Raw genomic sequence first — 26,502 nt, 5'->3', positions numbered from 1 at the left:
TTATAGCAGTACCAGTCCCATACCCCCTCCATTACCCAACTCTTTCTGCCCTGCTCTTCAACTAGCCTCGTTGCAAGGCAGCAAACCCAATAACTAGTGATAGCAGAGATACTAGATATGTGACTGGATCCGAGCTGGCACGGAGAAAAGGAACCAGACACAGGCAAATAGTGCCACCTGGTAGAAAATCATTAGTGGTTCTAAAAAAAAATCATTTTTTTAAAAAATGCCCTCCTACTTCTGTTGTCAAATCGCTTCTCCACGTTTCCTAGGCAGGCAGTTTATTCTTGTGTCTCCGAGGAGGGGTGGGAGAACGTTGCAAGCGTTGTTCAAAAATAACTCACAAAGATCTGAATCTCAGAGCGTGCCAAGCACTTTTGTTGGAGTATAATACAGTCTTCGGATGCCTTCTGGGATATGGTGGTTGCATTTCCCCTGCCAGCCCCACGGGGTTAGGTACCATTCCTCCACCCCGGGGACTCGGGAGAGAGCTCAGATGCTGACTTTGGGAGTTCCTTTTATGCTTTCCTTCTATGGAGAGCTGCTCATGGTCGGGCTCCTCTAGGCTCATCTGACACCCTCCCCTCCTACCTCCCACCCCCAACCACCACCCTGTGACTTTCCCAGAGCCCGTCTGCTCATTGCAGAGAAGAAGCAAGAAGAAACCTCGCTTTTCCACAAGTCTCTGCCTCTTCACTCCCCCTCCTTACTTCCCCCCCTCCCCATTACCGTCACCCCTCCTCCGCCCCCGCCTCCGCCTCCTCCTTCTACTCTGCAATCAGGGGAATAAATCAGGGAAGGAAACCGAGAGAGGGAGAGAGGAGACAGAAAAGAGAGTGCTAGCCGAGATCTGTTACAAAAGTAACCCTGATGGCGGCTGATCAGATGAAGCTGCTGTAGGGAGTAGCAGTCAGAGTCTAGTGTGTTTTTCTCTTGCCACGGTCCCTCATTCTAGATCTCGATTTTGTTCTCCCTACCTCCCCCACCGAGCCCCTCCCCATCTCTGGCACCTTGCTTGCGTTATCTCCAGGCGTCTTTCTTTGCAGTGTGTGCACTGGTGTTTTGCCTTTTCTCCCCCCTCTTCCTCCCGGTTTGTTCCATTATCATTTTTATTTTTTCCCCCTGAGTTGGGGAGGGAGTGAGAAGCGGGGGGGGAAGAGAGAGAATCGATCTTCTATCCCGAAGATGGCTGCTGGCTGGCTGCTAGTCTTTAGTCTGACACTTTTCCAATCTTTGCTGATCAACCCTTCATCGGAAGAACCTTTTCCTTCGGCAGTCACGTAAGTCCACCCGATGAGTTGGGGCTGGCGAGGGATGTGGACAACGTCTTCATGTGTGTGCGTGTGCGTATGTTTGTATGTATATCTGTGTGTGTGTGTGTGTGTGTGACAGAGAGAGAGCGAGCGAGAGAGAGAGAGAGAGAGAGAGAGAGAGAGAGAGAGAGAGAGAGAGAGAGAGACCGAGAGAGAGAGAGAGAGAGAGAGAAAGAGAGAGCGCGCGAGCAAGGAAGGCTGAGGGAGAAAGAGCGAGCTCGAGAGAGTTGGGGGCGGGGGATTGTAAATTACCAGGAGTTACTGGCTCTCTTGCTTGGGGTTGGGGGGGAGGGAGGGAGGAGGAGGAAGAAATACCAGAATCCGAGATGAAAATGACAAATGGGGAGGTATTTGCAGGGTTTGCGCTTAGAAAATAAACGTGAAATCCGAAATCTCCCGCATCGGGTGTTGGGTTCAGGGCTAGGCGGGCTCAGGCAAGAAAACATCCACATAGAAAATGAGCGACTTTTTAAAATCTAGGGGTGTTTTGTTTTGTTTTGTTTTGTTTCCATTACTTTAGCCTATTTCTCAATTGCCCTCTTTTTAGTTTAGCTGTGCTGAAAGAAAAGTTTCCAGCCGGACACATGTTCGTTCACATGTAACCAAGGCCCTCTGAAAAGCTTTGATTCTGTTAAGATTTAATAAACAAATACATATGAGTTTTATATAGATATATCTTTTTTTCCCCCAAGCCTGAGTCAGCAGAGGGCTAACACCTTCAGTACTTGGCCTCGGATTCGACTGTAATTGGCTTGTTAACAAAAGTTGTTTAGTTGACAATTGACTGGTTGCACTTGACAGCTATTCTTATGTGAAGTGTACCTCCCTCCAGGACTCCCGAATATTTTGTCACTTCTAGTGGACTTGCTGGGGGTCCTAGGAACACGTTATCATTTCTTTCTTATCTTCTTTTGCTGGACTATGCCAGCAAAGCTGAGCCAGCTAGTTTAAGTAGTTAAAATGAACAATAGGAAGTTGGGGGCTGTCAACAAATCTAGTTTCTGAAGGAAAGACTAAAGAGTTATTTACAGGGCCGTTTGAATTTTTTTCTCATTGTCAAAAAACTAACTCGTCTTGTAAATAATAATCCTACCAATCACTGCAGTAATATGGCTTTTAGAGGTAGACAGGTTCTCGTGGAAGGTGTGGGGAAGAATAATTTCCTTTACTTTCAGAAGAAACATTGTAAAATCTTAGGGAGATAATTTCATGTACTTATGCACAAATAGCTATACATATATGTGAACCTACATGTCATCATTCACATTTATGTTTTAGTGCACTGAATAACCTAACAGGCATTTTGGGAAGCATTTATTTTAGTTCTGAAACTGGGTTACAGCTACCACCAGTAGGTAATTTTAAGTGGATGACTCACTTTAATGCATTTTACATAACAAAAACAAAGCCAAAGGTAGCCTTCTCTTTCCTGGTATTTTGTGTTATAAAGGATTTGCTGTCCTTTACTGGCTTACTGCTGAAGACTAGAGTTTTTTTAGTGGATACCAGCCATGTATTTTCACCAATTAGGACTCTTTGGAGTAGTTATTAATAGGTTCACTTCCCAGTCTTTGTTGCATTAGATATAAGTATAGAAATATAGAGAATTCGCACATTAAACAGTGAGAGTATAACACCAATACTGTTTTGTTTTTCTTTTTGCCAAATAATGTATTAAAAAATTGCCTCTTCCTAGAGCATCTTCTGTAACAAGATTTGCTTCCGCACGCTTAATGTAGAGGAAATAAATAAATAAATAAAGTGTGATAATTGGCAAGATATCCAGGTGGTGACACTGCATGTTAAGGAAAGGAAGAGTTAGCCAAATAATGATGCCAAACTATTTACATCAGATTCAGATTCTCATTTCTATTGCTGTCAGGAGGGTGACCTATAAAGTGAGTACTTAAATGTATTGCTTGCAGTTTACAAATTGTAAGCTCTTGTCCCATATAAAGTTATGATTCTTCCAAGTATAGTTATCTCCAAAATGCTTTGACTACATTTATTTGACTTGAGCATTTTGTGCCCCTGGTTTTTTTAAATGACACTATTCCTTTCTAGATCCTGAACACATTTTTTTATAAAAATGAATCATTACCCTAGTGGTTATAAAAGTACTATTATTTTTAAAATTCAATTGGAAAAATGTCCCCTTGAAAAAATTTACAGGATCAATTTCTTGAAAATGTATCCATAGACGAATATTAAATTGCAAGTATTTCATGCATTAGAGTAAATTGTAATAAATACTATTCTTAAACAACTAATTGATTTTCAGTAGTCTAAAATGGAAACACACCCAACTACCTGTTCACTAAGAAAACTCAGGGGTAGCCTCATAAGATATAGCAAACACAGACTTAAAAGGAGATGTTGCTCTTCATTTCTTTTCTTTTTTTTTTCTATCAGTGGAGAAAACATAAAAATGATACAATTTACTATTATCCAAACATGGGATTTCAGAATGAATTATGTCAGAAGAGAATATGCAGTGATTTGTACTGACTAGGGGATGAGGGGGATACAATTTACAATTATCTAAAGATGAGATTTCAGAATTAATTACTTCAGAAATAAAATTTATAAGCAAGGTTTTGCACTAACTAGGGGAAGAGGGCGAATGGTCTTTGGTAGATGACATTTACATTCTTTTTGACAGGATGTTTATTTGAAAAGTTGGTGTTATCCTAGACTGCAATATTAGACCTTTTTTCCCCTAAGACAGGCTCAATTTATGATCAAATTTCATGAAACCTAGAATAAGGCATGATGATTTCTTTCATATATTCTAGTCCACTTTTTCTTACATCCTCTGCATGCGAAACTAATTATGATAGATTATTTGTATAAGCCTCACATCTAATGTATATATCTTTTAAAAATGAATTGTTACAATATTTAAGTAAAATATTTTTTATATTTTAACATTATTCATAAAATATCTCTTTTCTGCAATTTTCCCTTTGGTTCTTTTTATTGTTTCAGAAATTGTAGCATCTTAGATTTAGAAGGATCCTGTAATAAATAAGCATAAGAGGGAACAATATACTCTCACCATCAGAAAATTCTGAAGCACTACAATACAATGATTTGATTGAAACCTAAGGTGGAAGTAGTCATTCAAAATTAAAATGATACCATGATTTTATGGGGTATGAAATCTTAGCAATGTTTAATATTATAGTATGCTGATATAGTAGAACTATAAAGCAAGCTAAATACATCCTTAAGGTCCCTGCTTGTGGCTCAACCTACCTGAAAATATAGCATTTTCACTGTAGTGAAAGAATAGATCTAACCTCATTAAACATTCACTATGTTCTATCACTAAGAATTAATATTAAAATTGGTGCTCTATTACGTACAAAAATGAATTCTGGTGTTTTCATTTAGTATTTAATAACTTTCTTATTTTTTCAAAAATAAAATAAGCTTAAATAGCCTAACAATGATCTAATAGGGATTGTCTTAGAGTGGGATGTGAAATACAGTGATTGCATACTTAGCCTTTGCTAGGATCCTACCTTTTTTTTTTTTAATCAGCTTTCAGAGTAGGGATCCATCTCTTAGTTTTAGAAACAGTTTGTTAGAGCATCTGCTCCAACATGACAGATTTAAAATGCAAAATATCAACATACCCCATTATACAAATGCACTTAAGTAAAGGCCTTTCTCTTTGATTTCTTAGTGTGGTGTTCTAGCTGCCACACTATATATGTTTTTCAAAAGCTTTCCATTGATATTTATAGCTCAATGTCATGTAAAGCCTTTCCTCCTACATCATGCCTTATTTCTTATGCAGTCCTTCAAAAATGCCAGAGAGTCAAATATCATTCGTGACATAGCTATTGTTATTTTGGGGACTGTCTGATATGGCTGAGTCTGTATGGAGAAAATTATAAATTACCCCCTCTAAGTAGAATTCTATAAAAGAATAACTCATTTGCTTCCTTGAATTTCCATGGCATGTATTTGAAAATGTTAGGGCAATTTTTGTTGTTAAGACATAGCATAGGAAAAGGTATTGCTTCTGTATCATCCCTGAAATGGTTACTCAATTCTCATCGATCTTTAGCAATGACTGCTCTCACAGAGTACATCTTGAACTGTGTTTCTCATGGCTCAAAAGGCAAAATGAAGAAGAGGAAAGATAAAGATATGTTGTATTCCTAAATTTCTCTTCCTACTTGTCTTTCCTATCAGCTATTCTCCAAAAATTCTAAAGCTACAGGTGATTAAAACTTTCAGCAAATTCACTTTTCCTTAAAAATGGCCATGTAAATTTGAACACAGTCACATTTATATTACTATAGATTCACCTTTGCATTGGAATTTGTTGGGAACACACTGACATTCTTGTTGGATAAACACATACACAGTTTGAAAAAGTACAGGAAGGGAGACAAGTTAGGAATGAAGAGCTAAGTGAGAGTGAATGTATATATGTTGATATACCTTTCCTTCTTTGGTTACTGTAGATAGATTCCCCCCCCCCCCCAAAGTGGCAGAATCTAGATGAAAAAGACCAAGATATGTATGTTTAAATTAAAGCTTGTTCTTTTTTAAGCATTTAATGTAGGACCTGACATCAGAACAGATATTTTATACTGTAATCGGGAAGGACAACTAACTCTTGTGTTTGAATGAAATGTAGCTGTTTCTCAACATCTTTTATTGATAATATTTCCTGAACTTCAAATCAAGAAAAAGGTGAAATAATAAAAATGCCCTACTTGTCTTCTTTCTGGGATATGACCAAAGTATAAAATGTGCAAGTTACATATTGTATACAAAGTATGACATTTACCTAACCTGTGCATAATTTTAAATAACATTCATTCATAATTCAGATGGGAGCATTATGTCACTCAAAATTCAAAAATGAAGAGTCAATCTTTCTTTTGGCATATAGATACTTAAGCCTTTTCTGTTTTTCTTCCTTTTGAATTCATTTATTATTTGAACATATCCAAATTTTAAAAATACCTCTATAGGTCAAAACAGCAGGGCCACAAACTGATTTTCAATGGGTTAAAAAAAATGTGCTTATTTGCTTATCTGTTATAGATTTGTAGAAATGCATCTACATGCTTATAGGCACAACCATATGAATGTGTACATGTACACAAATAAAACATGTATTACATGTTACATTTAATACATATAGCATATGTTATGTATATAAACATGTAAATACACATTAACTCTAAATTCTTAAACCAAAGAATTTTCAAAGAGCTTTTGTTTCATATCTTAGTAAATAGCCTATGACTTTCACTAATAATGGTCTCTTACAATTTGTAATGAAGATTTTATTATTGTCTTAATTAAAAGCAAAGCAAAAAAAACACCTTTAAAACTCTTGAGCATGGAGCATTAATTGTATTCCTCCAACTTTATAAGACTTCCTGGACTATTCTGTGCAGAGTTAAAACCGTTCTCAAGTCTTTCATTTAGGAGTTTTCCATTGTAATTATTCTCTTCCTTGATAAATGGCTAGAAATTTAATTTAGGTAATATGAAACAGTATGTGTCACTATATATATATATATGTGTGTGTGTGTGTATATGTATGTATATATATGTGTGTTTGTGTATATATATATATACATACACATATACATACATACATATAATGTTAATGCTCTTTTGTGTCTTCAAATGTCTACATGTATATGTTTCTCATAACATGCAATACCATGATGAACAACAAACTGTATTGCTATTGTGCCATAGTACATATGATAGGTGTTCCCTGGAGGACAGCAAAAAGGCAGCAGGTTTTAATAGGAATTGATATGTGCTGTTATTTTCAATTTGGCTTTTTACCATCTTTCTTCAAGGGATTTAAAATATTAATGACATGACCCTACTGAGACAATCTAATTAGCGAATTAAATAACTCTGAGTTTGTTGTATGTGAATGTATATACGTACATATATTTTCCTATGTCTTATTGGTTATATATCAGATAACTATTCACTTGGGGGGGGGTTCTCCCTATACATAGGGTCTTTTTGTTCATAAAATTGTTTTGTACTTAAGTTTAGTTTTATAATAGTTACATACATATGTCATAACATGAGGGTTTTATGTAAGGAAATTTAGCTAATTTTCTCCAATATAATATTTACAAGACCCAAATTTTTAAATGATTCATTATTGGTATATGAAAAAATGTAATTCTAAAGACAATTTTGTCATCCTTTTAGGAAAAGCAAAAGAAAAACCATTTTGATCTTGAAATGTTCATGTTCTTGTTTTTAAGATCACTGTATGGTAAATAAATGTAATCCAATTAAACACATTAACTTTTTATTTTCAGAAGACAAATAAATTTGGCAACGTATTGTAGCATTTCAAACAACAAAGACCTAGCTTTCCCACAAGAAAAATATATACCTTAGCATATCCCTGTCTTCTTAATATATTTATACAATTATAATCATATACCCTTTACATATATTTATATAATTTAGCATATGTATACATATGTGTATCATCTATACTGTCACATTTGTCAGGGGATAATGAATCTTACTATTGCTGCTTTCACCACCACTTCCCCCCCCCCATTTATTTATAGAGAGACTAACAAGTTTGTGGGAAAGATTGACATTGTGGGACCAACAAATCAGCACACTTTTACACTTAATTACAGTAATTCAAAATCAGGCTGTTCTATATGAAGAAGTGCTTGAAATACTCTTTGAATATGAATATGGAATATTTCTGGTTAAATGTTATTTTAACACTTGCTTCTGACGAATTTTTCTGCTACCATATGCTTCTGTTGAATTTTATCATCAGTTTGCATTTTTAATTGTAGAACTTTCAAATACAGAACCAGTTCAGCATTAAGAGAAGCAGACTGAAAGTTGATGGGTATTTACTATTCCAGAATCTGATTTACATTTGAGAGAAGTATCATATATATTAAATGTGGTCATTTATAAACCACTTTGAGGTATTCTCTTTAAATACCTTCACAGAAATAGCACATTAGTCTTCCAGTCACAACTAAAAATGATACTTTAGCATGCACTTGTCCACTCCCTCCCTCCCTCCCCACCCCCCACCCCCTCTCATTCTTTTGAAATGTTTATTTATTGATGTGAGGTATAACCATTGAAGAGAAAGAATCCTTTTCTTCTACACTACATGTTCATGGGTCTTAATTTTTAAGATTTCCTCATTACAATTCTATCTATTTTTAAAATATTTTTTCCAGTATCACTTAAGACTTTGAGCTATTTTGAAATCCTCATGTTGATCATTTTTCATTGATAAGTAAATCAGTGCTCTATAAGAAAAAAAAATCAGACAAATAAGACTATTGATTGAGGATTTGTCTGTCTGAAGATCCTTGGATATAACATCTGGATTTAGGGAAAAGGTTAGAAAGACCTATGGAATTTGTTCTTACCAAATTAAAAGCTTATAAACTGATGATGAAAGGAGAGAAATATATTATTTGGCAGGATCACAGGGTAATAGAAAAAAATAAAACTCTACATAAATCCTGGGCATATTGCTTATTTTGAAAAAATAATGAAAAGTTTTGGCAAAAGTAGGGGAAATGTCAAGTTTGAGAGTGCCAGAGAAAGTAATCCCAATATTAAAGAGGATGATAATAGCTGACATTTACATAATGCTTTAAGGCTGTCAAAGAGTTATGTATAGACATCTCTTATTTCATGCTCATTAATAACCCTTTGATGTAGATATTGGAGATAGCATTCTCATTTTACTGATGAGCCTAAGGTAGTTGTAGTGATTTGTCCATGAAGTGCGTGTTTGTCTACAATTTTAAAAGAAATATTTAAAGTATTTACTATTCAGTTCTCAGGGTCCTAGTTCTCTGGATTACACATTGACTTCAGAAAACAAAGATGATAAAATGGTTCAAATTCCAGAATATAAGAGAATTTAAATATTACACTTCTCACAAAATCCTGGGAAAGCGATTTGTTAGATAAAAAATATTAGAAAAAATATATCATTTAAAAGCTCGATCAAATGCTAGCAGTACAGAAGAAAAAAGTGCTGGAGTAGGAAATTTTGTTCTTCCATATTTCATGAAATGTCTCTAAAGCCAATACTTTCAAGGTAAGTGGGACTCTGGGAAGCAAGCTCAAAATCACACCAACTGGATTCTATTTGAGAGGTTCTAAAAACAAGAATGCCACATATTTATTCATTTTTTTTAAAAGCAATTCCCCCTTCCCCCTTTAAATGTCTCAAGAGCAAATGCAAATAAAATCATAAAAAATGAAACCTGAAACATAAGAAAGTAAGTCAAAAGTAAACCAGTATGGGGCAGCTAAGGTGAGGCAGTGGATAGAGCATGGGCCCTGGAGTCAGGAGGACCTGAGTTCAAATCTGGCCTCAGACACTTAACACTTACTAACTGTGTGACCCTGGGCAAGTCACTTAACTCCAATTGCCCCCCCCCCCAAAAAAAAGTAAACCAGTATGATTTGGTAGGATGTAGTATGTGGTAAACCATTGTAATCTGGTGAATATCTTTGGGACAGCCCCCCCAAATATTGAGCCATACTCTCAAACAGGATTTAAAGGGACTCCTAATGTTAAATGCTAATTGCTAAGATTGGGAGATCTCTGGGATGCCTAGAGTTAATCTTCAAGGCAAGATTTCAAGAGAGTTTCTCAGTCTTATCTTAACCTTTCTACATTCCTTTTCAGCTCTTCATATCTCTTCTCAGGGTATCAACTTGGGAATGCGTGTGGTTTCTCTGCCTCTCTGTTTTCCCTTTGACTTTCTGTCTCTGCACGTCTGACACTGTTGAGTCCCTCTGTCTCTCTCTTAATTAGGCAAGGGGTTTCTGTTTCTGGAGGTGGTAAGGGTTCTCCATGTAGTCCAATCATCAATCAATAATTCACAAGACTGAGGATAGCTGACAAGGAAAAATAAGACTAGGGTTTATTACTGACTTTTCTTTGTCTAGTTACAACCCATTTCATGTGGCTTTTATTCCTTCCTATTTTTGTAATGGAGATTAACCACTACATGGATGTTATTGAGGACTGGTGAGTATAAGTATGTCTTCTAGAAAGCTGTTAAAAACCAAGAGCAAAAACTATATAGTTATTAGAAATATTTAGTAAAGCAAACGAGTCTGATAGTTGTGTGGTTTAACACCATCTTAATATAATCCCCCTTTAGTAAAGGGATCACTATGGGCCTGAAATAAATATTAATCAAGCAAATGAAGTAATATATAAACACATTTTTGAATAAAGGAGAGTGCTTGGCAAAATAATAAAACAATGATAAGTAAGAAGGATTAATTTATAAATTCCTCTGCTTAGTCTAGAAATTAAGATCTCTGAATATCTTGAAAGGTCAAGGCTTTGGTATCAATGACTCTTATTGTTGCTGCAATTTCAGCATTCCCAGAATTTCAAGGTTGTTTGCATGAATGGTTGCTATCACAACCTAAAAAATAACCTTGGTTTCTTTGGTACTACCATAAATTGGTTCAGATGGGTATATTAAAATTAGATCTGTGGCTTTGAAAGAGATGTGATATAAAGAGTAAAGTCTTTCATTTCTAGTTTTGGATATGATTTTTCTGTTTACCTACCCTCTTCCTGTACTATACTATTTTAAGTATTCCAAAGCAGATCTTTGCAAATGATGCATATTGGTTGGTTAGTAGTTGTAGACATATCTGATTGTGTGATTCAATTTGGTGTTTTCTTGGCAAAGGTACTGGCTTCTCCAGGTCATTTTACAGATGAGGAAACTGAAGCAAACAAGATTCATGACTTGCCCAGGGTCACACAGCTAGTAAGTGTCTGAGGCCAGATTTGAACTTGGGAAGATGTCTTTCTGACACCAGATCTAGCACTTTATCCACTGTGCTACCTAGTTGGCAGCAAACTATCTAAATGTGAATTACCACCTTCCCCACCATTAGCTATTATTTATATAACACATTGCAAATGATAAATTGTGGAGTACAGTGACCATTACTATAATTTACCAATCAGGAAAATGAAGTTCTGAGAAATTAACTGATAACTTGCTTTTTATCATAAAAACCAGAAGTAATGGGGCAGCTAGGTGGCACAATGGATAGAGCACCAGCCCTGGATTGAGGAGGACCTGAGTTCAAATCCAGCCTCAGACACTTGACACTTACTAGCTGTGTGACCATGCACAAGTCACTTAACCTCAATTGCCTCACCAGAAACAAACAAACAAAACCCAGAGGTAGCCTTGGTTGAAACCCAGATCTCACAATAAGCCAAGTGCTTTCCATATTCACTCTTTACTGAGATTAACATTACTAACGGCAACAACATTCATAATGTCTTTAATATAGGAAAATACAATGTACTGATCATCAGCAGGGTATATACTTTGACTTGTTCTCATAATGAAGATAAATTAGAGAGTTTTATACTTATCTATGTATCTGGTGTATTCTATCATCCCAAATCTCTAGTAGAATATAAGCTTATTGAGGGGAAGAATGGTTTCATTATCTTGGTTTCTCCCAGTGTCCATCATAATTCGGGGTAGTAGATGCTTCATATTTGTTGTTGAATTTTGCCCTCTCATCTCTTATACCTTATGAAAAAATAGCATGTCTACATACAACATGGCCAGTGTCAGTGTTACAGTCTGGAACAGACAAGAATTAAAATATTGCACTGGAGGAGGATGTGATATTTCTGCACATGATGACCTTAGCTCAGTAAACTGTAGTATTAAGCTCTATAACAACTAACCTGGAAAGATGGGAGAGGAGAAAGCTTAGTATTTCTGAAAGAGTAACTTAGAGTATATTTATTCATTCTACTGAGAGAATAAAGGGGAATGAAGACAGCAGATATTCTGGCATGCTAGAATAAGCCTTGATATCCAAATCTAGGGCAATAGTAGTACCCTAAAAAGGAGAGAGAGGAAAAGAGACTGAGAAAAAAAAATAATCCCTAGGCATTTCAGTTTAGGTCCCTCCCAAATCCACCCAGGGGATAGCATATACAGAAAAGAGATTGATTCTGTTTTTTAAGAAGTTATAACCCAAATGCTAGCAATTCTTACTCCTTAAATAATTTTTTTCCTTACTTTGAAAAATATTTTTTAAAAAATCTCCCTGTTGACTACATGATCCAAAAGGGTGATCATCAGAACACCCGGTATGTTGAATAGTAAAATCAAAAGAATTTTTTTTAAAAAACCAAGAATACAGAAGTTAATTAAAAACAAACATAAAAACTACCAAGCACATTTAGAAAAAGATCAGGGTCTCATTTGCTTCTAGAATATTAGTCACATTCATTTGCCCCATTCCCTTTGATCTACAAAATCAAGGCAATAGGCCTTTGATAAAACTTCACCCAGGGTGGGCAAGCCATAGTTTAATAAAATTATGTCTTCAGTACTTAGCTTGGGGGCTGGAGGAGAGATGTTTCAGACTATAAATTAATAGCATGACTAATAAGTATTTCTTGATGATAAGAAGTGAAAGAGCTAGTTTTCAAGTGCCAGAAATAGGCTTCTCCATGGCAATCATTTTGACATTCTCCACAGAAGGAAATGTGTAAAATCTTTATGACGCTGTCACTTTAAAAAGCTACTCTTCCTTGCCAAGGCATTATATTAGAGTTGGTTTTAATTTGCTTCTGCAGAAGTGTGAGGATATTCAAAGGAGTGAGCTGTGTGAAGCCTCAGGAGCATGTGCACAATGGAGCGTGCAGAGATTGCTTTAAATTAAACATACTGGATGCATGGTTGTCAGTGGAAACACCTGATTTTCCTGTCGATATAAATGTAGAGATCAGAATTAATTCACATGGAGCAATTCTTTATTGCAATGTATGCACGTGTGTGTATACTCACAGCCTAAGTCCCTGGGGATTGAGACATTAGTGTCAAGGCTTTGCCTGCCTGGATAATTGTATAAAATAAAATTTATATTAATGCCTGGTAGTAACAGAACACACATAAGGGAATGGTCACATATCACGGAGCAAACCATGCATGATAATTAGACAAGGTCATTCATCTCCTTGAGTTATTAGCTTTGACACAACTTGTCTGTCTGGTGTCTAGGAGCCAGCTGGGTCTGTGAGGGTAAATGACCATGACAATGGTGTCGCTGGAGTTTAGCAAGCCCTGATTTGGGTTTTTATGATACACCCTGTCCCTTTCTCAGCTTTTGGCTAGTGAGTTGTCTTCTATGATTCCATTCTTGTGAAATACATGAGACATTAAGCAGAATTTGGTATTCTAGGGTCAACAAGTAGCTGCTTCATCTCCTCCCCACTACTTGCTGAGAGATCTAATTACTTAGAACTAATAATAAGAGAATGTGTGCTATGGTGCAAGGGACGTTACATCTTCCTTCTGGGATTACTGGAAGGCATGTAGTCTTTGGGGCTCCTTCCAGCTTTCAATCTTGTCATCTGGTGTTCTTACATGATTCACAGAATTGGGGGGGAAAAAGGCAATTCTAGAGCTATTTAGTCCAATCTGTACTTAGACAAGAATTTCTTCTTCAATCTTTCTTGTTTTTTTGTTTTGTTTTTGGGGGGGGGGGCAATGGGGGTTAAGTGACTTGCCCAGGGTCACACAGCTTGACAGTGTCAAGTGTCTGAGGCCGGATTTGAACTTAGGTACTCCTGAATCCAGGGCCGGTGCTTTATCCACTGCGCCACCTAGCTGCCCCTTCAATCTTTCTGATAAACAGTCATCTTGCCATTGCTTAAAGAGGTTTCATGAGAGGGAATCTGCTCTGTCCCCTGGAAACCCATTCCACTTTGGATAGCACTAATAATTCCTCACAGTTTTTTCCTTATTTTTGTCCATTTATCAGAATTTACTTTTCTTTATCAGAATTTAAGCTTCTTGAGGGGGGTGGTGGTGGTTGTTTTTCAGTCATGTGTGACTCTACATGGCCCTATGGACATTGTGAGATTTTCTTCACAAAGTTGCTAGAGTGGTTTGCCACTTTCTTCTCCAGGCTGTCCCCATTTTATAGATGAGGAACTGAGATAAATTGGGATTAAGTGATTTGCTGAGGGTCACACAGATAGACTGGATTTGAACTCAGGTCATCCTGACCACAGGCCCTGTGTTCTATCCACTCTACTACCTTGATGCCCCCTCAGTTGTTATCCTTAAGGATAAGGACTTGTATGTGTATACCTGGTGCTTAGCACAATGCCTAGCATATAGTAAATACTTCTTTGTTTATACCAAACTTTATTCTATCTTCAGCTTCTAACTGTTGCTACAACTTGAATTTAACTCCCTCTTCCTTAGAAAGTACTTTAAACAGTCAAAGACAGTACCCTTCCCTATTGTGACTTTCCTCATCACATTTCCAATATGTCAAGGATCAGCATAAGAAATTAAATGGGAATTTTGGGGAAGTTTTGTGGAAGCCACAGATGACACACAAAGGCCTGTAGATAACACAGAAAAAGTTTAGAAGCTCAGAAGTTCATAAAATATATGTATAACATCATATGATATATATAGTATTGTATACATATGTATAGTATTGTATAATATCAAAATATTTTATCTTTTATTACCATAATAATTCAGACTTCTTCTCTGGTACAAAAAAAAGGACCAAAATTTTTTATGTGGATTTTCCAGATCATGGGGGCACTGAGATGTGGAAGGAAAAAGTCATTCTCTTGCCAAGATTGTATGCTACCAAACTATATAACAACTTTTTTTGGGGGGGGGTCCACTGAATGTGCCCCTCTCCATTCATACACCTTTTCCCATAGTTCAGGTCCTCATCATCTTTCACTCAGACTGTTGAGTTCAAATCCATCCTCAGACATTTATTAGCTGTGTTTTGCCTCAGTTCCTCATTTGTAAAAGAAGCTGGAGAAGGAAATGGCAAACCACTCTAGTATCTTTGCCAAGAAAACCCCAAAATGGAGTCACAAAGAGTTGAATATGACTGATATAACACAACAACATACTATATTTTTATTTATTGGTTTAAAATTTCCCAATTATATATTCATCTGACTCAGACCCCATTTGGAAGTTTTGTGCTTCAAGTGTGACACCTTTGGTCTAGAAGTCTTAAGAAAGAATTCTTCTGTTCTAGGGTCCTATATTGGCCTTCTTCTTTACTTAAAAGATAAGGTGTTGTTAAGAGTTGTTAAAGGGATTAAGATTTTGTTTATTGGCCCCAAATAAAATATCTCTTGCCTCTCCTTTTTCAAAAAGCCCATATTCCTGGGGAGATGTCTGTAAATATTTTTATACTTCTTATGGCAAACGGAAAGATCTCAGGCCATAGCTGATGCCTCTAACCTTAGGCTGGTCTTTTAGTTTTAGATAATACAGGCCAGAAAAAAAAATGTCCTCTAGTTTGATGGTACCAGTTGACATTCTGCAGTGACTATAGGTCATTGGAAAATATGTTGTGGTCACATAAGACCTGGAATTGTGGCTTACAGGTTTCTTGATTTTAAATGTCTTAATGTTAGATGTCTAGTGAATACTAGGTGGAGGCTTCATAAATTCTTGTTGAATGCAATTTAATTGACAGGGCCCCTCCCAAGCAGAGAGAGGGTATGGTATTAACTCCTAACTTGTTAACCTCTAACAGAATGGATGGGAACTTGAGAGGTGATAGTGATGGGAACAGGAAGTTAACTATGTTCCATTGACTCCATTCCCTACTTTAGCAAGAAGTATGGGCAAAGGGTACAAAAGGGGGAGGGGGGTATGTGGATGTTCACAGCTTTCCAGACTTCTAGTAGGTTGCTTGGAGTTTGGAAAATGGATTAACAGAAATTCAGTTGTGAAGCTACCATTTCTACTTTTTTTTCTTTTTTGAGGTTTTTCCCTTTTGTTCTGATGATTCTTTCACAACATAACTAATGAGGAAATATGTTTGATGTGATTGTACATATATAACTTATATCAGATTGCTTTCTGTCTCAGGGATGGGGGAGGGAAGGGAGGAAGGGAGAAAAATTTGGAACTCACAACCTTATGAAAATAAGTGTCGAAAACTATCTTTACATGTAACAGGAAAACAAAATACTTTTATGATTTAAAAAAAAGGTAGTCACATTTCCTCCATTGTTTTGTGGAATGTAAAGTCTGAATAGGCTATTTTCTTTCCTTCCCATTCCTAACCACCTATAGCTTTTGTCCTTTTCCAATATTATTCAGAGACATCTATGTGGTTAAGTGGATAAAAAGCTGAGCCTGAGGTCAGGAAGATCTGAGTTCAAATCCAGCCTCAGATACCTACCAGCTATATTTTCCTGGGCAAGTCGCTTAACCCTGTTTGTCTAAGTTTCCTCATCTGTAAAATGCACTGGAAAAGGAAAATGGCAAACCACTCCAAATATCTTTGCCGAGAAAAACCCATGGAGAGTATTAGTGTGCTATGGTCCACAAATCAAGAAGAGTCAGACACAGCTGAACAACTGAATAGCAACAACAATGATTAAGGTTTTCTTGGCAAAGATACTGGAGTGGTTTGCCATTTCCTTCTCCAGCTCATTTTACAGGTGAAGAAAGTGGCCAGATAGGTTAAGTGACTTTCCTGGGGTCACACAGCTTGGCTATCTGAGGCCAGATTTGAACTAATGAAGATGAGTCTTCCTCATTCCCAGCCTAGTGCTCCATCTACTGTGCTACCTAGCTGCCTCACGGCAAGAGCTCTTAGCTTCAACATATTCTCCTTCCCCACCCATTTCTTTCTTTCTTTTCTTTTCTTTTTTTTTTTGCTTCATTCTACATTTCCTTGAAAACCTTGTCCACTTCCTTTTTCTGTCATTTTTTGAACTGCCATTCAGCTACCCTTTAGCTTAATAGTCAGCAAAACCTCTAGGCCCTTTGTCTCCCAGATGTTTGAGGATTCTGGTCCTGTTGAACTGAACATACTCATAAGAAAGCGAGGTTTGTTTTTCGTTTGTTTTACAATTAGTATTTTCATTTCATGCCATTGAAAGATAAGAACTAGAAGTTATAAATTCTCAATTCAAAAAACCATCTTTCTTACAGGCAGAAAGAGTTGAAGCACAGTATGGCAGTTCTATTTACTGGGGCATGGTCCTGTCATGTAACTACTTCCTGCTGTCTGACCGAATGTCACATTGGCATATTTCTAGAGAAGCTACTGCATTGTAGTTCTTCTGGTCATAGTGGAATTATTCTCAATGATCCAATGATGTGTAATCAATTTGGCCTTCTGATAGAAGTCTCAGATATCCTTGATTAAAAGTAGCCTGGAACTTCCTTATGGGAGTTGTTGAGAAATATTTAGTGTTTTAAGTCAAGTTTTATGAGGAAGAATACTTTAACATCATCATCCCATGTTTATTCTAGAAGGATGTTTTCTTTTTAGATGGGCATCAAATGCATCTGCCTTTCTCTCAACTCTTTCCTAGAACATCATTTTTTTCTCTCAGTCAAGTACTATTGAAAAGTGATCAAAAATTATATTTGACTTTTAAAAAATGTTTACATTAATTTGCAAAAAGTCAATTCTAAAGATCAGCAGTGCATTTCAAGTATAGAAGAGAATTGCAGACTCATTTCTGTTTATTTGTCATTATGCAAAGTTGATCAGTGAGCTTCACTATAAATGGTCATGAGAAAAATATCTGGAAAAGCTGACAAGTTTTCTAGAAGCCTCTGGGCAGTTATAAATTAAGATATTCAAAGAAGATAGGGAAGAGGCCTTTGATTTAAAGTCCTTTAGGTCAAAATAAATTGGATTTAATAGTTGTAGTAAAGACAATGGAGATCAGTCCAACAAAACCTTTAGAGACAAAGTCTGACTTTCACATTTTACAGATGAGATAACTGAGGCATGGTTTGAGGAGGGATTTGAACCGATGTCCTCTTAGTCCAGGCCTAGTAGTACTTCTACCTCACACTGCCTCCCAGTTATCAGTTTGCAAAATGACCTATCAGTTCAAAATTGAAAGAGATGGCCTTTTTTTTAAACCGATGCACAGAGTAACCTGTGATTTATGCAGTGACTATTGTATGCAAAGATACAAAAAGTATCACTCAAAAATGAGACTATTGCTGATTCATCATTCTTTTACAGAGTATCAAAATGTAAAAAGGAATCTGAGTGGCTATTTAGCCAATTTCCCTCCCCTCCAGACAAGATTACACTTAAAACATATCAAATCCATGATATAAAAAAAAAAGACTCCTGTCTCTCTCCCAAGTGTCCATTCTAATATTCTCATAATTGGTCAGAAAGTTCTTTGTATACAACAAATCTGAATGCAGTTTACTCTTCTGCTTTCAATAGAAATGCAGAATACATATGAACTGACTCTTACAGAGTCTAACCACTGGAGAACTTAGATGTTTCCAAATTAAAATCCCAATTCATTTAATTGGGATCTTCTAGATCTATTTTTCCTCTGTCTCAAGAACATCTTCCAAATCCTTTTTCATTTTTCAACCATACAGACCAAATAGTATTCATATGTCTTGAATTCACTGAAGCAACTGTGTTTTGGGGACTTCCAAAAAAGGGAGGGAAAGGTAACTTGGCCTAGGCATGGGGATAGGAGGTATTGTGAGTAGACTGTCCTATAATGTTTTATTTATTTTTTTGGGGGGGGGGTGAGGCAATTGGGGTTAAGTGAGTATTTTAAAAAAAACCCTTTTAAATGGCAAAATAAATGAAACCCCAAATTAGCATCAGAAGACCTAGTTTGGAATCCTATCTTTATCATTTATTTTGTGATGTGGAAAGTCACTTCAAATTTTATAATCTGTAAAATGGGGAAATAATAGCCATCTGTCCTAACAATCTATTTACCTACCATATAAGGTTGTTGTGAGACTCTGAGGAAAGAATGTGTAGTATATGAAATGCTTGGCAAACCATAAAATACCACCTAGATTTCATATATGATTAGAATATTGTTATTTCAACACAAACTTCCACTCAAGAATGTAAAATATTTTGACTTGAAGTGAGACGTTTCAATCTAATTGCTACATGCTGAGCTTCCACTCTTCAGTGGCATGAGGTTGCCTAATACAATCAGGCTTTTTTGTGTTCTTGTGAACAATTTTCCTTGTCCACTATTCTTTCAGATACTTGTTCTTTGCATAGCAATTATTTTGGACTTCTGTTTTCACACTTAGGAACCCAGTTGAGCAGAGTTGAGCCGAAATGAATGCAGCTCTTCCTCTTTGATGAACATATAGAATGCTTGCAATTATGTGCTGCCAGCCACACATGAAGTTGTACAATGGTTGAACTGTCATAACTTCTGTTTTAAAGAATCAAGATGGAAACATACCAATATTTTTTGTCTATTAGATTCCCTTGGAAATACTTTTTTCAACATTGTTATGGGTGGCTTTTTAACCCCACAATTTTCTATTTTTAATTAACATTTGTTTCATATGCATGGCTGTCACAGTAGTAGGTGCCATGGTGATGATGAAGCACTCATACAATAGAGCTATGACCCTTGCTCTGGGAAACTTAGATGCTAATGAGGGTAAGGAAGACCACAATACTTTAAATACTACATACCATCCAAGCATATCTAATATATTTAAATATACATCAAATACACTGTGATTTTGTTGGCGACCATTGCCTACAGTTTGTTAAGTTTTAGAAAGCAGTCTAAAGCTTTCACAGACTAAATTACTTACTGTTCATCACATAATTAATGTCAAAGGTGACATATGAGCCTGTGTTCCATGTGCAGCAATCTATCCATTACAATCCCTTAATACATTTATGTTTAAATCTGCTTAGTATGAAATACTAAAAAGGGAGGGAAATTTAATATCCCCTTCACTTAAAATTATAGTAAATAATATTACCTATAATCAATAAAATATCAAAGAATTGGGTATGCCAATCTACCTACAGTGAAAGATCAATGGAAACAGGAGAGTTCTGTCCTTTTGTAAACCCCTGTCTAATATGAACAATGATTTCACACTGAATACTGTTAGAATGGGGGGGGGGGATTTTTCTGAAAATCTTATTCTAGTTCATTTTTTTCTTGGTTTGGCATCTGATTCTAGGGACAACCTTCATCTGTCTATTGTCATCCAGGATCTTAAAGATATGGAAGGGAGTCTACTTATTGCAGAGTGATAGACATTAAGATATATAATACTGATACTATAACATTATCCACGAATTATTAAATGTTCTTATGCAAATCTTCCTGTATATACACTCATTGCCAAACAATGATTTCAAAGATTTTTACAATGACTCTTAGATAGTTGAGGTAAACCAATCAGATATGTGACCCCTAGTACTAACTTTTAAGATATTTGTTTCATCTTTCAGCAAGGCCTCTGACAGCTAATTGAATTCAACTGAACCTTTTCTACAGAATCTCCTTCTTTTTGATGATGGATGGAATGCAAATCAGAGAGATATGACTATCAACATGGCTGACCATACTCTCTTTCAACTCCTTAGGCCATTTATGCTTGCTAAGTGATTTTTCAAACCTTCTTAATGAACTCTCTTGATAATACATTTTCTTCTACTTTCCATGAATATTACTTGGCACAAAAATAATGGCAACTATACTTGTGTTGTGATCTGAATGTCCCCTTGATTATCAGAGTGCCCTATTTCCAACATGGTGTGGCCACATATCTAGATGGGATTGAGAAATGGGAAACAAAATGTTTTGCTAATTGCTATAATCAAATATTTTATCTTTTCACTTTTAGATAACATTGGAAATCATGACAACCATGATCTTTTCCATTCTTTTTAGAACTGTTCTTACTTTAAGGTGTCTAAAAAATCAGTATTCAAGTGCCTTCAAAATTCTACCCCTCTCCCCCAAAACAGGGATTTTCTGATTGCATCTAGCAATCATTGACATCATTGTCTCAAATGTCATTTATTTCTTCCATTTCTCATAAAGTCCACCAGGAACTGGACTTAGTGTTCAAAGGTTATTGCTCTACTCTACTGATGATAAGAATATAGGAAAAATTAGCCATTATGAAATACATGCTATGTGCCAGGAATTGTGTTGTTTGTGGGAAAATGGGTAAATCAGCATTGTTTTTCATCTATTTATTTTCTTTCAAATGTCATATGCAAATTTTCTTTGGAAGATGTAGCTTGGTTGGCACTCATAAGAAAACTTCTATAGAATTAAAGCAGAGACATCTCTGTTCCCCAAAGATCACAGAGCATTCTTTTATAAAGTCCAAATGGAAGAGCGATTTTCTGTAGATGATGACTCACCAGATCCTTCTATTTGGGAATGACATTCTGCTTTTTGTGTAAAGTGATGAACCTCAGATCACTAGAAGGCCTTTTCATTTAGATCCATAGTCATTCAACAGAAATGTTCTCATCCGTCCACAGAGAAAAATCTATGCCAATAAAGAACAAGTTTCCCAGACTATGACATAAAATTTGATGGGAAACCCATTGAATTAGTCCTTCAATACACATATCATGGACAGTCACAGCAGAAGAACAGTGAATTTGGCTCATAATTAAATAAAAGGAGAGACACTGGGTGGATTTCATTTGGTAAATCAGGGGTACTTTTTTGTGGTCCCAAGCTGCTTCCTCATTGTCATCTAAACACATATCTTTAATTTCAGCATTTTACAGGTGATAGAATGTGACCATAAATTATGGAAGGCTACAATCTCAGAAGAATCAAAATTAAAGTTGACTAAAAGGGAGTAGAAAGAGATATAGTAAGCATATGTGAACCAAGAGTGCCCAAGGATATCAAAGACAGTGATCAAAAAGGACATTTGTGACTATAAATGTATGTCATTGATATAGCAAGAGGGAGTGTTGGTTGTCAGTCAAAGTTTCAAATTGATATCAACAAAATGTTAAAATTCCATGTCCTTTGGGAAGATCCTAGGTTACAGATTTATGGAAGATGATGAATAATAATTGAATAGGATGAGAAGGTATTGGCTGAATCTGTTACAGAGGAACTATCAATATCAACAAGACTATAAATATATGTCAGGATTAGAGTTTAGCTGTCAGGCAGCAAAGAAACTCTGAAATACCACCTTCGTGCATGAATCTTTCAATATACTTAGCATATAACTTGGAACATGCCATGATATTGTCCCATCATTTGAGTAAGTGTTAATGCTGTTTCTGTTTTCTCTTATGTTAGTGCTCTAAATAGTAATGGAATGGATGTTTAAGACAGGGAAGATAGGGCAAAGTAAGTGTTGATGAGGCAAAGGAAAAAATAAATGAGTAAGTACCTCCTTCTGCCAAGGGCTGTGGATGCAAATAAGAATGTTACATTCTCCATGAGCTCAAGAGGTACATTCCACTAGGGAAATGAAACATGCATTACAAGGCAGTGGCCACAGAAAATAGTTTTGACTTAGTTGGTGACAGGAGTTTTGAGCCATAAGGCAGTCATGCCCTTTCCTACAGCAATGTTAATTTGATTATTGTTTTCTGAGTGAGAAGCTAACATTTGAAGAGAGTAAGGGAAGGTGGTTGTATGTATATGGTGGAAAGGGAGATGGCAAGAAACTCATGATAGCTAGGCCATATTGTCCAAGTGGATGGATAAATGGGATGAAGCATAGTCTGCTAATGGAAGTAGTTAAATCATAGGAAAAGGGATTCATGGCAGATGTGTTGCAGAAGAAGGTTACTATGGAGGGTATAAGGTTCGTCTAGAATCAGAGGTTATTAACACTTTTTTTGACAGTCTGGTGAAGTCCATGGCCCACTCAGAATAATGTTTTAAAATAATAAAATAAAATAAAATATGTGGGATTACAATAAAAATCAACATATTGAAATATAGTTACTAGAATACTGGAAAAAAAAAAGTTCATGACCCCTAGGTTAAGAACCTTCAGCCCAGGGCTGCTAGGTGGCACAGTGGATAGAGCACCGGCCCTGTAGTCAGGAGTACCTGAGTTCAAATCCAGTCTCAGACACTTAACACTTACTAGCTGTGTGATCCTAGGCAAGTCACTTAACCCCAATTGCCTCTCTGCAAAAAAAAAAAAAAAAAAAAAAAAAAAAAAAAAAAAAAGAACCTTCAGCCCAGAAGACCTCTTAAGCCTCTTCTAGCTCAAAGATTATACAATTCTTTGTAGGCAAGGTATTTATAAAAATAAAGCCAATAATTGCCTCTACTTTTATGTTATGTGATATGCTAATGAGATTAGGAGAGACTACAATTATACTATTTGTTTTCACTTTTCTCTTTTTCTAATTATATTTAAATTCATGAAAAATGACAAGCTATCCCTGTTATTAACCTTAGAGGCCCTAATTACCGATACCTATATTATAGGAATAACCTTATAGAAAGTCATCCCAACTGTACTCTTTCCCCTGTCTCAACTCATTTGTCATCTATTTGATAGCCTACTCTTCTTTGTGCAGTATATTTCCTTAGATAAAGTTAAATTGTTCCTTTGCTCCAGAATCTTTAGCTCACCATTGCCTACCAACTAAAATTTATTTTTATTTTTGCAGGGCAATGAGGGTTAAGTGACTTGCCCAGGGTCACACAGCTAGTAAGTGTCAAGTGCCTGAGGCCGGATTTGAACTCCAGTCTCCTAAATCCAGGGCCAGCACTTTATCCACTGCACCACCTAGATGGCCCCCCCACTAAAGTTTAAACTCCTTTTCCAGTTAGTCAAAGCCTTTCCCAAACTGAATCTACACTACTCTTTCAAGCTTTGTTTCGTTCTATGCCATTCCAAGTACTCTTTTGCACTTTTCCCTTTTCCTGTCTCCTGAATATAGCCTTTGAGTCTATGCCTCATTGTTTTTGCTCACATTGTTGCCTGACCCTAGGATGTCCTCTCTATTTGTCTTTTGAATTTCTGTCTCTAAAGCCCATGATTTAAATGCCACCTGCTTTTTGCGTCCTTTCTTTTACACTTCAAATATTATTTTGCATTTCTCCAACACATTTAGAAGTGATTTATCATCTAAATATTTCATTTCACCTAACAAATATGCACACACTAGACTTTTAATATATGTTTGTTAAAATTGAATCTATAGGGGCAGCTAGGATAGTGGATAGAGCATCAGCCCTGGAGTCAAGAAGACCTGAGTTCAAATCCGGCCTCAGATACTTGACACTTACTAGCTGTGTGACCCTGGGCAAGTCACTTAACCCCAATTGTCTCACCCCCCCCCCAAAAAAATTGAATCTATAAAGTTAATTGAGCATTTGTGATATGGAAACTATATTTGGATATCAACCCCCAGAATTCATCCATTAGTAAATATATCTTGGGCAGACACTACAAATAGACAATGAAATGGGACAGGAATTAAATAGGAAGAGAAAAGCATGCTGTCTTCTCTTTGGGAAATTGCAAAGTTCTATTTCATGTCCCTACTCTTTTTTTTCCCTGAAAGAAATGTCTACTTTATAATACACTCTTCACTTGATGGTGAATGGCTGTAAATCATGGAACACTATATTTTTTTTCCCTCAGTAGAAGGTAGGCTCCCTGAGGACAGACATTTCCTCAATGCTTGCCACACAGTAGGCACTTCATAAATGTTTCTTGGATGAATGAAGTTGTAACCTGTATCATTAAGGGAATGACCCCATTGAGGAGGTTGCAGATCCACTGGAATATTGGGGTTGTGGATTTCTTTACTGTATGGCACTGTGGACTTTGTTGGTTCTTACCTGAAGGTCACATGATATTCTGTGGCAAAGGTATAAGCTGTCAGACTTGCATGAAATGTGACTTGTATGCTCACCTTCTTTCCTCCCCAGATTCTTATCCCATATTCTGGTATCTCCATAATGCATAATGTACTCATGATGTCATGGGAGATAAGGATAGCTTTGGTCATCCAGCTATGGACACACTTAGGACCACTCTCCTGTTTTAAAGAGTCCTCTTCTGTCCCCCCACATGAGTTTAAATTAAACCTCATAGTGGTTAAAAGAGAAGCATCACAACTCAGACCTGTACTTAGAGGGGAAAGTGTCTGTTCTTGGCACCTTTATTGTGTCTTCAGCAGCTGTTACTCCCCCACCCCCTTGCAAAGAGAATAGAAATTACCAACTTGGCACTGAACATATGAAGATTTGCCTTCCATGGAGTAATTTTTGAAACAGGTGTCTCCTCATGTATTTATGCCTCAAAATATTAGATCACATTTATTGTGAATGTTAATAAAAATAATAGATCACATTTACAAAGCACTTCTTAGTTCCTGAAGTACTTTTAGTAACACCATGGGAGGTAATGCACATAGTAATACTTGGCTCTTAGGTATAGCCTAGCCTGTTTCTAAATCTAGTGCTCTTAATGAGATAGTTATAAAAGAACCTTAGACATCAGAAATTTGTTGGTAGTTTATGATTAAATGTTTTATGCTTTATGGTATGCTAATGAGATTAGAAGAGTAATTTTATTATTTGTTTTCACCTTTCCCTTCCTCTAATTATCCTTAAATATATGAAAAATGACCAGTTATACCTTCATATTCCTGTTATTAACCTTTTCGTAGAGGCATGGACAGAAAAGAACCATCTCCATGGTATTATAGAAAAGATAATTTTTAAAAATATATGAGAAAGTAAAAATAGTTGTATATTATACAAAGAGGGATAGAATGTTGAGATAGCAACAACAAGCATGTTTGAAAGGGACAGCTATCCCACTAGTAATGTGGAAGAAGGATGGATCTTATTTATCTGACAAGCTAAGTGGTAGAATCAAGGCTAGCAGAAACCACAACCTGAAAATCTTTCTGTGCTCTCTGATCAGCATTCCGCCCCACCCCCACCCCTGTGGCACTTAACTAAAGGGCAATACAGAATTGGTTCCACAATTTTAAAAATGTATCAAAGGGGCAGCTAGGTGACACAATGGATAGAGCACCAGCCCTGGATTCAGGAGGACCTGAGTTCAAATTTGGCCTCAGACACTTGACACTTAACTAGCTGTGTGACCTTGGGCAAGTCACTTAACCCCAACTGCCTCACCAAAAAAAAAAAAAAAATATATCAAAGGCAGCAGTGTGGATGATTACAAAGTGCTTTAGATACAGTGAAACCGAGAAGATCAAGGCCCTACTCTCGATTCTGGTGCTAATTCAATATGTGGATATAAGAAATCATTGTCTCCAAGAAGTTTATCTATAGAAAAGTAATTTGAGATGCTGCAAGGTACACTAGATAAAG

At 36.4% G+C, this 26,502-nt stretch overlaps 1 protein-coding gene across 4 annotated transcripts in view; it reads left to right on the top strand.

Annotated features, from left to right (window-relative positions):
- Positions 1-277: 277 nt before the first annotated feature.
- The window catches only part of CACNA2D1 (calcium voltage-gated channel auxiliary subunit alpha2delta 1), a 720,406-nt gene continuing 694,181 nt past the window's right edge, over positions 278-26,502 (top strand). For 2 of the 4 annotated variants that reach the window (XM_043965813.1, XM_043965810.1), the window contains exon 1: positions 279-1,280. In XM_043965813.1, coding sequence (XP_043821748.1) covers positions 1,186-1,280 — 95 coding nt within the window. In that variant the 5' untranslated portion in view covers positions 279-1,185. Of the gene's footprint in view, positions 1,281-26,502 lie in introns of all 4 variants that reach the window. The other 2 variants (XM_043965811.1, XM_043965812.1) reach the window with 2 other exon arrangements.

The sequence above is a fragment of the Dromiciops gliroides genome, chromosome 5 (assembly GCF_019393635.1).
Source record: "Dromiciops gliroides isolate mDroGli1 chromosome 5, mDroGli1.pri, whole genome shotgun sequence".
Classification (NCBI taxonomy): Eukaryota; Metazoa; Chordata; class Mammalia; order Microbiotheria; family Microbiotheriidae; genus Dromiciops; species Dromiciops gliroides.
Note: the sequence above shows the minus strand (reverse complement) of the source record. Positions and strands in the feature narration are given on the sequence as shown.